Here is a 13,673-nt window from a genome sequence, read left to right on the forward strand (position 1 = left end):
GACGTGGCTGCATATTTCTCTGTTTTCACAAATGCTTCTAACGGATGGAAACATGAGCCCACAGTGAAACTCTGATGACGAGTACGCCTTGGAATGCCTGTGGTTTGGAAATCTGAAATTCCAATCTAAAAAGTTGAATGAACATGCCATATCTCCATCTTCACTGGCACCACCGCCTATTCTGATTACTATGATGGCACTACAGGGCTAAATAATATTTCCCAGGCTTGGAGGGAAATATCATTCCAATTAAGAAAATCATTCCAATCCCTTTCATCAAAACAAATAGCTATTTTAACCAGAGACTTTACAAGAAAAGTCAGACTTCTAAAATCCCTTAGAGATGCACCTTAGCATCCCATGACTTTTCCACATCGCTGTGTGCTTTCTCATGGCGTGACAGAGTTTCACATGGACAAGTTCTCCTGAGCGTGCCCAAAGTGATGCCAGCGGTGCCAGCTCCTGCACTCTGTGGCCTGGGTGTGTGGCGTGGGACTGGGGATCATCTGTCCCCCCTTGGTTCCCACAGAGCCCTGGCCCGGACCAGGTCCCAGCCGGGCGTGATGATGTCAGCTGACAGAGCAGGCATTGAATGACGTGGCGGGCGGATGCTCTAATTAAGCTCATGGTGTTTGTCTACTTTCTCTGCACAGACGAGAATGCCCAACGGCCTGTGAGTCACACATCCTGAGACTACTGGCAGAATAAGAGGGGGTGTGTCCTGTACACACTCAGCTTGCAGCGCAGTGATAGGGCCATGTGAGAAACACCCAACCAGGACGAGCAGGGCCTATGGGCAGAGAGAACACACCCAACAACACAGCCACCAGCACCTGACATTTCAGGAACAATGTGACGCTAACAACACTGTTTGTTTTGAGCCAAAAGTGCACGTTGAAGGGAGGAATCTTTTTATAACAGAGAAATTATGTCACTGAGACGAATAGTGTAGGCTCACTGGCATGTCAGTCAATACCTTGACAATGCAAGGATGACACTACAGACACATACTGTATCCTCAAACTATCCTACACCACAATGAGAGGTGAATGTGAGTGATTCAATGGCATGTCAGGTATCATTATGATGAGCTGAACTAGCATGATAGAGAATGAAAGCAGACATTATCTCTGTCATTTTGCTTATGGATTGTGCTTAGTTCTATGTCAGTTATTGTAATTGTACAATTATCAAAAACACAGGGGAAATGTTTTAGGTACAATCTCTGTAGTAGCATCCTTTTGGTTGAACATTTCATGGCAAACAAATGCCTATTGAATAATTAGGCACCCATTCAGATGACTGGAATGACACATTTTCAGTCAAGAAACATTGCATGTTTTAGATGGTGACATTGTCTTTATTCTATTTTTGCTTCACCACTAGGCTACAGCAGCATGTATAACATATTCCTAGCATGCCTAAGCAAATGTTCTGCACCCTCTATCTCTGTACAATATCCTCACACTCAAGTCTCTCATGTAATCTATCTAATATATGCAATGCATCGTAGTGCATACTGTGGCTACAAAGTTTGACCACAGGGTAGTATAGCAGGAAATTAACAGCACATTTTTCTCTTTGACCCATGGCAAAATGTGAAGGTTAGCTGTCTTTCCGGTTACGTATCTATGGCTGTGTAAGAATGATCTCACCTGAGAAAGAAGCCATAGAACAAAGATTAATATACAGTATGACTGCATTATACACAAAAATGGACTGAGCATAGCTTGGACTAATCCAGGTCCAGGCTGATGGTTAGGCCTACACAGATACACAGAGGGGATGGGTCTCTGTGTCCACCTACCCCTCTCTGTTGTCCTCTTCGTCCAGGTTGGAGATGAGCTGGGAACCGGCCAGGGAGATGTCCAGTGCGGCCAGAGGCAGGTCTCTGTAAGCAAAGCTGCCTAGCTGGACTGGATTTTGACACTGGTTGTCCTCCTCCACCTGCTGGGAGATCACCTCCAGCTCTGAGGCTCTGGCCTGGGCCTGGGCCTGGGGAGGGGCCCTGGAGGACACAACGTACGTAACACCATGGACACTCTGTTAGTAGTAGTGGAGGGCCCAGGACTCAGACATTCAACTAAACAAATTAATCTTCTCTCACAATCGAATGGTAAAGTACTTCAGAGTTTGGTCTTTCACTGATCAATAAAATAGTTACAAAAGGCAAGGGACAATATCTATTAGAACCCATTTTTCAGAGATACAGGTATGTAGGGACAATAATACATTACAGCCTACATAATGGAAACAGATGATGGGTTACACAAACTGTACTTCCTCAAATGGTGAATCAGATACAACATCCACAACAATGGTATTTTCTCTTATTAAGAAGAGCTTGAACTAAATAAGCAAGTGAGATGTGAAACCTGATTATATCAATGTAAATGTCAGCATATTGCTATACACTACAGCAGTTTTCCCCAAACTTTTTATAGCCCCATACCCCTTCAAACATTCAACCTCCAGCTGCTTAATCCCCCTTGCGCCAGGGTCATTGAACTCTCAATTGTTGTTTATTGCCATCATTGTAAGCCTGCCACACTATTCAAAACATTTATTAAACATAAGAATGAGTGTGAGTTTTTGTCACAACCCGGCTCGTAGGAAGTGACAAAGAGCTCTTATAGGACCAGGGCAAAAATAATAATATAATATTCAATCATTTTGCTCTTTATTTATTTAGCCATCTTACATTTAAAACCTTATATGTTCATCAAAAAATGTGAATAACTCACCACAGGTTAATGAGAAGGGTGTGCTTGAAAGGATGCACATAACTCTGCAATGTTGGGTTGTATTGGAGAGAGTCTCAGTCTTAAATCATTTTCCGCACACAGTCTGTGGCTCTGTATTTAGTTTTCATGCTAGTGAGGGCTGAGAATCCACTCTCACATAGGAACGTGAGTGCAGCCCTGTCCATAAATCAGGCAGTGGCATCTGATTAAATTCTATTTTCACAGAGCCGCTTGTTGCAATTTCACTCAGGCTCTCTTGTTCAGATATCAGCAAGTGGACTGAAGGCAGGGCGTGAAAGGGATAACAAATCCAGTTGTTTGTGTCGTCCGTTTCGGGAAAGTACATGTGCAATTGTGCACCCAGCTCACTCAGGTGCTTCGCTATATCACATTTGACATTGTTTTTAAGCTTGAGTTCATTATGGCTATGGCTTTTGCGCCATCAGTACAGATACCAACACATCTTGTCCACCAAAGTCCATTTGATGTCACAAAGCTATCCTGTACTTGAAAAATATCCTCTCATGTTGTCCTGGTTTCCAGTAGTTTACAGAAGAGGATGTATTCCTTAATTGACCCCCCCATAAACGTAACGGATATATACCAGGAACTGTGCCAGGCCCGCCACGTCTGTTGACTCATCCAGCTGTAACGCATATAATTCACTGGCTTGAATGTTAAGCAGTAATTGTTTCAAAACATCTCCTGCCATGTCACTGATGCGTCGGGAAACAGTGTTGTTTGATGAAGCCATTGTCCGTATAGTTTTTTTGGCCTATTGTCCCAGCCATATCCGCGGCAGCAGGAAGAATTAAGTCCTCCACAATAGTATGGGGCCACTTGGTAGCTCACCATTCAAGACGCTTCTAGCCCCTTTTATTAATGGTATCTGTTGCTTTTACAAGTCTTACTACTCGAAAGTCATCTTTATTCTCGCTCCAAAAACTCCTGTGGCTTATTTTTCAAATTGTCATGTTTCGTTTCTAAATGTCTGTGCAAGAGTGAAGGTTTCCCGCGAGAGAGTAATGGTTAATGTGATTGGATGTTAATTATTTGACTACACTACCTGTATTTGACAATGTGTTGTTATTTTGCTGAACACTAGATGGTTTCATTTTATTTTTGGCAGTGAATCGAGGCTACTCAGGCGAGAAAAAAACCTCACCCAAATGTAAAGCCCCATTGGAAAATATAAATGTACTGTTTGAAAATGTGAAGATATATAAAATATATAAAAAATGTTTTTTACTTTTTAATGTGAATCACTTTTTTATTTGGCGTACCCCCCATTTTGGGAATACCTGCACTACAGTATAACAAAGTACCTATTCACATTGTATAACTTGTGTGATAGACTGACATAACCTGACCAGGTGAATCCAGGTGATGTCACCTGTTAAATCCACTTCAATCCGTGTAGATGAAGGTTAAAGAAAGATTTTTAAGCCTTGAGACAATTGATACATGAATTGCGTATGTGTGTCATTCAGAGGGTGAAAGGGAAAGACAAAATATTTAAGTGCCATTGAATTGGGTATGGTAGTAGGTGCCAGGTGCACCGGTTTGAGTGTGTCAAGAACTGCAACGCTGCTTGGTTTTTCACGCTCAACAGTTTCCTGTGTGACTCAAGAATGGTCCACCACCCTCAGGACATCCAGCCAACTTGACACAACTGTGAGAGTCATTGGAGTCAACATGTGCCAGCATCCCTGTGGAACGCTTTCGACACCTTGCAGTCCATGCCCCGACTAATTGAGGCTGTTCTGAGGGCAAAAGGGGGGGGGGGGCAAGTCAATACTAGGAAGGTGTTCCTAATGTTTTGTACACTCAGTAAATATGAAAAAGACAACAGAAAAATAACATTTATAACTGCCTTGGTTTGCCTTGATTAGTGAGATCTGAGAGATTTGAAGCACATTTACTTTCTGGAATCATAATATTACTTTTACAAACTAACTGGAATGGGTTTTGTGAAATGGCATGAAATGGTAGTACTTTTCTGTTTGACAGAAGTATGCATTTGCTTGCAGTGACAGCAATCTAATTTTCTCTTATTTCATTTTCCACACTAAAACCCGAGTGTGAGTAGGACCCTGATCCCCTCTCCAGCTCAGCCAGTAAAAGACGAGGAGAGGTCAAACCAAGAACAGAAGACTCTGCCCAGCGCAGCCCATTTGAAGACATCAATAACCCCAGAGCTTAACAAGGAAGGAGGGCATTGATTACAAGCCAGAGAGAACAAAACACATTGTGCCTGTAGATAGTTGGGGACTAACAGCCTGGTGATATGTGGAGGTTAAATAGTGGACCACACTTTGTCAGCATCAGATCAGTGTGTGCAGACAGACAAAGAGACAGACAGAAAAACAGACAGACACACCTCCCTGTGAAAGGTTAATGTAGTCAGCCCTGCAAAGGAAAACATCCACTGCTCTCCACTGACCTATGACTATCTCTACCTAACATACTGTACATGCTTACTTCAAATGTTGCTCTCTTATCTGCATAGGTACCCACAAAAAGGTGGTATAATAGTACTGCTAGAAATACATTATTGTACATCTTTGTATTTCAGTGCAGTTCACTCTACAGAGCAGAACCCCCCCCCCCCGTCCCCCATCCCCCCCGTCTGTGATATAATGCTGTAACTTACACGTGGCCACTGGATGTTGTTGGCTCAGGGAAAAATGCCCACACACGCCTCACATGCTCAACAATAGCCAGTCCATTCCGAAATTGTACACTTGGCACCTCTTCTTGCTAGCCGCAACAAGGATGCTAATCAGTCATGACAGACAAACTGTTCACTGAATCAAAATCACATTTCCAAACAATCATAGACGAGGCCAGGGTCCATTAAGTGTAGAGACAGTGGCCGCTTCAGTGGCTTGTTGCCATCCTGGGGAGTGGGTGGCTGGCTGCACATTGGAATACTGCTCCATTCCATCAGGCAGACAGGCAGGCAAGGCAAAGGAAGCCAGCGTGCCAAAGGCTGGAAATCTTTTCAAAAGCATGCAATATTAGCAAACGCCACAATGAAGTTTAAAGGTTAACATAGGGCACTCAATGCTCAGGGAGATTTGCTGCTCACAGTCACACCATGTGAATAACACGGTACAAAGGGACCAGATAACCTTAGTTTAAAGAACAAAGTGCAATGCATATGCTCTAATATAAGTATTCTGTGACAGATATAATGTAGGTAATACAGGAACAAATATTATACATGTACTTTTTTTGCAACTTTTGTCAAATTGTGCTTCCAATTCAAATGAAATTTGGACATTCTGTATTTTCTGTAATGGTATTAATAGTTGCTTTGTCTTTATGAGTCGGACCCTCTCCTTCTGGAATTTAATCACTGCCAAGGATTGACTCCCCCAGAATAAAAGGCATCCATGGCTTTGCCCCCAGTATTTCTACACCGCTGGGCCATGAATCCCCACATGATGACCAATAGAAATATAAAAAATAAATACCCTGCTGAGACTTCAAGCTGCCAGGTTCAACTCATTCCCTCTGAAGGAGGACATTTTAATACAGCTTGTCAAGACAAAAAGTCAACAACAAAGATTTTGAAAATATGAAAGGTTCAGAGTAGGGATGATAAATTACACAAATGCATTGGCTAATTTAATGATTAATATAGTTGATTAGAATTGCGTCTCATGTCAGAATCTGGAGCAATTACAACTATTTACTCTAGAAACAAAATGACTTATACTATACTGACTTACAGTGTAGTATAACCATGAAGGGACTTGCCTTATAATGTTGATTAAATATGTAAAATTACATTAAATTAAAACTTTTAGAACACCTACTCATTCAAGGGGTTTTCATACTTTTTACTATATTCTACATTGTAGAATAATAGTGAAGACATCAAAACTATGAAATAACACACATGTAGTAACCAAAAAAAGTTTAAACAAATCAAAATATATTTTATAATTGAGATTTTTCAAATAGCCACCCTTTGCCTTGATGACAGCTTTGCACACTCTTTGGCATTCTCTAAACCAATGCTTTTCCAACAGTCTTGAAGGAGTTCCCACATATGCTGAGCACTTGTTGGCTGCTTTTCCTTCACGCTGTGGTCCAACTCAACCCAAACCATCTCAATTGGGTTGAGGTTGGGGGACTGTGGAAACCAGGTCATCTGATGCAGCACTACAGCACTCTCCTTCTAGGTAAAATAGCCATTACACAACCTGGTGTGGTTGGTCATTGTCCTGGTGAAAAACAAATGATAGTCCCACTAAGTAGAAATCCAGATGGGATGGCGTATCGCTGCAGAATGCTGTGGTAGCCATGCTGGTTAAGTGTGCCTTGGATTCTAAATAAATCACAGACAGTGTCAACAGCCAGCACCCCCACACCATAACACCTCCTCCTCAATGCTTTACGGTGGGAACTACACATGCGGAGATAATCACAAAGACACGGCGGTTGGAACCAAAAATCTCACATTTGGATTTCCACCGGTCTAATGTCCATTGCTCGTGTTTCTTGGCCCAAGCAAGTCTCTTCTTGTTGGTGTCCTTTAGTAGTGGTTTCTTTGCAGCAATTCGACCATGAAGGCCTGATTCACACAGTCTCCTCTGAACAGTTGATGTTGAGATGTGTCTGTTACTTGAACTCTGTGAAGCATTTATTTGGTAACTCTAATGAACTTATCCTCTCCAGCAGAGGTAACTCTGGGTCTTCCATTCCTATGGAGGTCCTCATGAGAGCCAGTTTCATCACAGTGCTTGATGGTTTTTGCGACTGCACTTGAAGAAACTTTCAAAGTTCTTGAAATGTTCTGTATTGACTGACTGGTTACTACATGATTCAATGTGTTTGTTAATAGTTTTGAGGTCTTCACTATTATTCTACAATGTAGAAAATAGTTTAAAAAAAATAAAAAACCTTGAATGAGTAGGTGTTCTAAAACCTTTGACTGGTAGTGTATATTACAAGAAAGTAAACCAAAGACAAGATTAAATAAACTACGAGGGGAATAAATAGGTACCCCTACATAAAAAAAAACCTTCCTTGTCCTCTATATAGGACCTTCCTATTGGGAACAGATAGTCAGTTTAGTAGACTGCAGTCTGCTGTAGGAGAGGTGCTCAACGTGCATCCATCCTCATGCTCTCAAATACTGAAATCTCACAGAATATAAAACTTAATTAAATCTATCACTGAATACTGAATTACACTACCATTCAAAAGTTTGGGTCACTTAGAAATGTCCTTGTTTTTGAAAGAAAAGCATTTTTTTTGTACATTAAAATAACATCAAATTGATCAGAAATACAGTGTAGACATTGTTAATGTTGTAAATTACTATTGTAGCTGAAAATATTTAAGGAATATCTACATAGGTGTACAGAGGCCCATTATCAGCAACCATCACTCCTGTGCTCCAATGGCACGTTGTGTTAGCTAATCCAAGTCTATAATTTTAAAAGGCGAATTGATCATTAGAAAAGCCTTTTGCAATTATGTTAGCACAGCTGAAAACTGTTCTGATTAAAGAAGCAATAAAACTATCCTTTTTTTAGACTAATTGAGTCTCTGAGCATCAACATTTGTGGGTTCGATTACAGGCTCGAAATGGCCAAAAACAAAGCACTTTCTTCTGAAACTCGTTAGTCTATTCTTGTTCTGAGAAATGAAGGCAATTCTATGCGAAAAATTGTCAAGAAACTGAAGATCTGAAGTACAATGCTGTGTACCCCGCCCTTCACAGAACAGCCCAAACTGGCTCTAACCAGAATAGAAGGAGGAGTGTGAGGCCCCGGTGCACAAGTATATTAGAGTGTCTAGTTTTAGAAACAGACACCTCACAAGTCCTCAACTGGTAGCTTCATTAAGTAGTACCCGCAAAACACCAGTCTCAACGCCAACAGTGAAGAGGCGACTCCAGAATGAGTTCAATTTCATGTCGAAATACACCCCCTGCACACCAAAAAGATACAGCTATTCATTTGGAAGCACTATTGAAATGCAGACTAATGCAATCTTATGTAAGAAAGAGGTGACTCAAAACTGCAATCCTAATTGAAAGTGTTTAAAAATAGGAATAGTGTAATTATAGTGCTATTTTGTTCAGAATATTCACCAAAATCTAATTCTACCTATTGTCTGCACTCAATTTAACTGTCCAATGGCCTCCTCTGACATTCCTCTACTGAATAAATAGTTTCTCATGAACCACATTTTGTGAATAAACCAATAACTCCCATTTGCTCATTCAGTATTATGATTATTTATGTGCTCTCACTGTAAAATGAAGCCACCCATTTCAGTCACTTCATAGGATTACAAAGTTCTGCTTCAGCATAGCGTCATGTTATGTAGAGGGCATCCGTATCATTGTCATTCTGATCACTCACCACCACACTGTTTCTGCTGTCTAAAACCCTGTCACACTCTCACCCAATAAGCATTTAAGCCTGGTTGCTTGTTCCTCAATGCAAAGCAATTCAGTGCTCTGATATCACCAGGAAAGCCGGACCAACATGCCAAATCATTGACTTGAATACAAGCCGGACCAACGTGCCAAATCATTGAATTGAATACAAGCCAAAGTTTCAACCAAAACCCCTGACTCCATTGATGCGGCCCGTTGATATGCCAGCGTATTTGTCAAATCTGACATTTTAGGTCATCACTAATGTAAGGAAACATCTATATGCTCGTCTTTGCCTTACATATGTGTGTGTGTGTGTGTGTGTGTGTGTAATATTATGAGCGTTAACAAACAGACAGAGGATGTTTGTGACATTGAATGAGTATGCTTTCTCAAAGAGATTGATTCCATTATAGGGATACATATGATAAAGCTAATTCCTCCTGTACCATCCCATGGACAGCTCTACCAGCAGATAGATGTGTGTATAGAGAGATGAGAAGATGTGTGTGTGCAGGGATAGGGATATAATGTCAGGCTCAGCAAAAGCATCAGTCTGACCTCCACTGTCAGCTTCTTCACAGAGCAGTCAAGCAACAAGCTTTCACATTGGCAGTATACTACAGTACAGTCAATAGTGAGCAATTGTATTAATAATAATAATCATTATAGTCGTGCATTGGTTGAAACTCAAGGTTAAATTCAAATCTCCCTACCATCATATCTAAGTCAATATGACAGCAATGTCGATGAAAATTGGCAACTCAACTTTATTGGAGGTACACAACACACTCCACGCCTCTCATCATGCTCTGTCCGGCCTTTTACCACTGTAATGGATTTTTGACAGGGTTGTTAGCATTAGGGTCATCAGATAATTGTTTGATCAAACCTAGCTCAAATTCTAGATGTTGTATTAAGGGGATACCAAGTCAGTTGCACAACTAAATGCATTCCCCGAGCTGACAAGTTACATATGTGTCATTCTGCCCCTGAACAAGGCAATTAACCCACTGTTCCTAGGCCGTCATTGAAAATAAGAATTTGTTCTTAACTGACTTGCCTAGGTAAATAAAGGTAAAATAAAATAAAATAAAAATTCAACTGAAATGTGTCTTCCGCATTTAACCCTCTGAATCAGAGAGGTGCGGGGGGCTGCCTTAATTTACATCCACGGAACAGTGGGTTAACTGCCTTGCTCAGGGGCAGAACGACAGATTTTTACCTCTGGGATTCGATCCCAATGCTCTAACCACTAGGCTACCTGCCGTCCCAAAACGAGGCTACAAGATCCATAAGGTGACCATTAGACTTAGATCCATTTTGACTGAACAAGTTTGTGGCTGCAATAGTTTTTATTAAATTCACAATTTATCACTTTCACATACACATTTCAATGATGTGCTACCTTTTTTTGCAGCATTTCTGATCTTTTCAGACGAATCCCAAGAGTTCTAAATCGGTCGAGCATCTCGGTTGCTGCGCAACAGTAGCAGCTAGCTAGTAGAACGCTAGTAGCTTGCTAGTTAAAACCAGTTGGATGAGAAGCAATAGGAAAGTAGCTAGCTAGCTAGGTATATTTTGCTATGGAAGATTTTTCATATGGCTGAAGACAGTCATCTGTGTAAACTGCTGACCTGGACACTTGCATGTAATCAGAGCATAAACAAATAAGCTAGCAAATGTTTTGGCTGCTATTATAGCCCGTTAGATACATCAAACTTTGAGAAAACTGCCACTGCTAATTTATAATATATGCACACACCAGACAGATGCATCGCTGTTAGAAGATGCAGAGCAAATTCTAGCCCTCACCTTCTGCATTAATTCAGTGTGCTCACTCCTCTGTCAATGCAATGTTGTTGTCATTGTAATAAAACATTTGTGCTGACTGATCAACACAGTGAAGTTACTTTTCAATGTGTTCCCGAAAACCTGAAGTTGCCATCCATAAGTAAAAAGTAGTAGGGGTGTGGGCTGCACATGAAGCATCCAGGTAAAACAACATCAGAATGATAATTCCTTGCTTGTGTGACCTGTGCGCAGTCAAAAGAAAAAGCTATGCTTGCTAACTTGGTTATCTATATGATAAAATGAAACTGTTTTCAACACAAACTGTTTTAGACAAAACATTTTTTTACCAAGCAAGAGAAATAAATGTTCAATCAGTACTGAGTGAATGAACAGCAAAAACATTTTGGAATGAAAGCGAGCTGTCATCAAATGACTGTCAATTTAAATAGAGGGTCAAGTTGAAGCATCTATAACAGGGTTCGTAGCTTAACAGATAGCGTCACCGACCTGGGATATGAAGTTCCTGAGTTTGCCTACCGGAGGGGATATTTTGACCATTCTCTTTCGTGTATAGTTTTTGACACCCCCCTCCCTTTTGCGACACACACACATGCACACACGGTGTGTGCTTCTTTTAATTTATTAGGTGTCTCTTAAAAGAGCCCTTTGAGTTTGTTCGGCAGGGAGTGGCAAGGGACAGGGAGTGGAAAGACCACCACTGATAGTGATGAAACTTAGGCTTACAAGTGTTTTAAAGATGTATCTTTCTTACAACGGCCAAAAATGTAACATGCGTTTCCTAGAGAGAACGGTCACTAAGTGTGTTGTTATAGCATGTGTTGATAATGATAGAACACAAAGGAGGTGTTGCTCCCGGATCAGCTTTCTCCATTCAAATCTTTCCTTAACATTAGAATTATTTCACAATACTGATGACGGATCAGCTCCTAGAGTGATATTACCACCCAAGGCTGCAGATATTGAGGTGGTTATTCAAATTCGTATCCATCAAAAATGCACTAAATCCCTGATTTGGCACATCATTGTGCACATGTTAGGCTACACATCATGAGAGAAAAGAAGAAACCCGCACACTGCTCTTGATAGTATCACTGCTCTTTATTAATAAGCTTATGTATCGGCCTCACGACTTTCATCAGAGCTTTGCGAATATGTAAGCTTATTAAAGATCAGTGATACTATCAAGAGCAGTGTGCGGGTTTCTTTTTATTCAACTGGTACCACAGACCTGCAAAAAAGATAGATCTGATTTGCGAGTGCATTTTGCATTTTGAGGCTACACATCATGAAATATGTTGAGACAAATTACAGACAGTACTTACAAGTAGCAAAATATAACTCAATTGATTGACCATGAAAGGTATTTAAATATGATTGAAATCGGCCTATAGCATACTGTTTATATTTTAATGCAATCATATTGGTTTTCATTTCAAGCATCTTTTTATACTGTCACGCCCTGATCTGTTTCACCTGTTCCTGTGATTGTCTCCACCCCCTCCAGGTGTCGCTTATTTCCCACAGAGTATTTATCCCTGTGTTTCCTGTCTCTCTGTGCCAGTTTGTCTTGTTTAGTCAAGTCAACCAGTGTGGTTTTTCCCCATACTCCTTTTTTGCTATTCTCTTTTTCTAGTCCTCCCGGTTTTGACCGTTGCCTGTTTCCGGACTCTGTACCCGCCTGCCTGACCATTCTACCTGCCTTGACCACGAGCCTGTCTGCCACTCTGTACCTCCTGGACTCCGATCTGGTTTTGACATTTTGCCTGTCCACGACCATTCTCTTGCCTACCCATTTGGATTATTAAACATTGTAAGACTCCAACCATCTGCCTCCCGTGTCTGCACCTGGGTCTTGCCTTGTGCCTTGATATATACATTTACATTTACATTTAAGTCATTTAGCAGACATACGTTGCATGTTTGTATCAATTGCAAAGGCAACTTTGTATTTGTAGCCAACTTTGATCTGAAGTTATTGCAGTCACAGACGGATAAACCATGTGATATGTTTAGCAGAGATCTGTGTATAAAGTGGGAGGGCAAAAAAGCATCTAACGATGCACTGATCTGATTTACGAGTGGTCTGAGGCGGCAGTTAGATTACGAGCGCTTTCAATTGCAATTTTAATAACAATGGTTTTGTGAAACAGCTCTGAGATTTAACAATGCTACTATGAAGGTTCTGAAGATGAAATTGGCCTTAAGATGTTCTTTGAAAATAGGGGCTAGCTCTCAAACTCTGCTCCCATCTGTTTTCATATTTATACTGCCGTTTATAAACGTGGGGAATGAATGTGTGCTCTTTTGCAGGAGTTGGACAGCTGTGTACAGCATTATTAAGAACATATGTAGCTAAATGATTTAGAGCACCTATCCAATGTCAAGTGTTTTGTGTCTAATGACTTTGAACTTTACAGCTGTTTCTCAGCTGTTTATCATTTGTCACAGTGTTTGTTTAAGGAGTTCACAAAATGGCTATTTACGTGCCACAAAGTTATGCAGGCTTTAAAGTTCAAGCCCACTAATACTACACCTGTAATCTCTCGTGGACAGATTCTCGTGAACAGATGACACGGTGAGAATCTGTGAAGGCCCACATGGAATTATGTGAGAGCAGCAGTAGTTCATGGTTTGGGGTTTTCGTCATTGATTATTTTGACGAATCAAGATTGGGCGAAGGCGGTGCTTAAAATGGTGTGGTGATTTTCAAA

The 13,673-nt window shown here is 40.9% G+C and overlaps 1 protein-coding gene across 3 annotated transcripts in view; it reads right to left on the reverse strand.

Moving 5' to 3' along the window:
- Positions 1 to 13,673, reverse strand: part of LOC135524383 (transmembrane protein 266-like) — a 99,081-nt gene that overhangs the window by 45,264 nt on the left and 40,144 nt on the right. For 2 of the 3 annotated variants that reach the window (XM_064951858.1, XM_064951857.1), the window contains one exon: positions 1,808 to 2,008. The exons of the other annotated variant lie outside the window; for it this stretch is intronic. In XM_064951858.1, coding sequence (XP_064807930.1) covers positions 1,808 to 2,008 — 201 coding nt within the window. The remainder of the gene's footprint in view (positions 1 to 1,807; positions 2,009 to 13,673) is intronic. 3 annotated transcript variants of the gene reach the window in all.

This window comes from Oncorhynchus masou, chromosome 31 (assembly GCF_036934945.1).
Source record: "Oncorhynchus masou masou isolate Uvic2021 chromosome 31, UVic_Omas_1.1, whole genome shotgun sequence".
NCBI classification, from domain to species: Eukaryota; Metazoa; Chordata; class Actinopteri; order Salmoniformes; family Salmonidae; genus Oncorhynchus; species Oncorhynchus masou.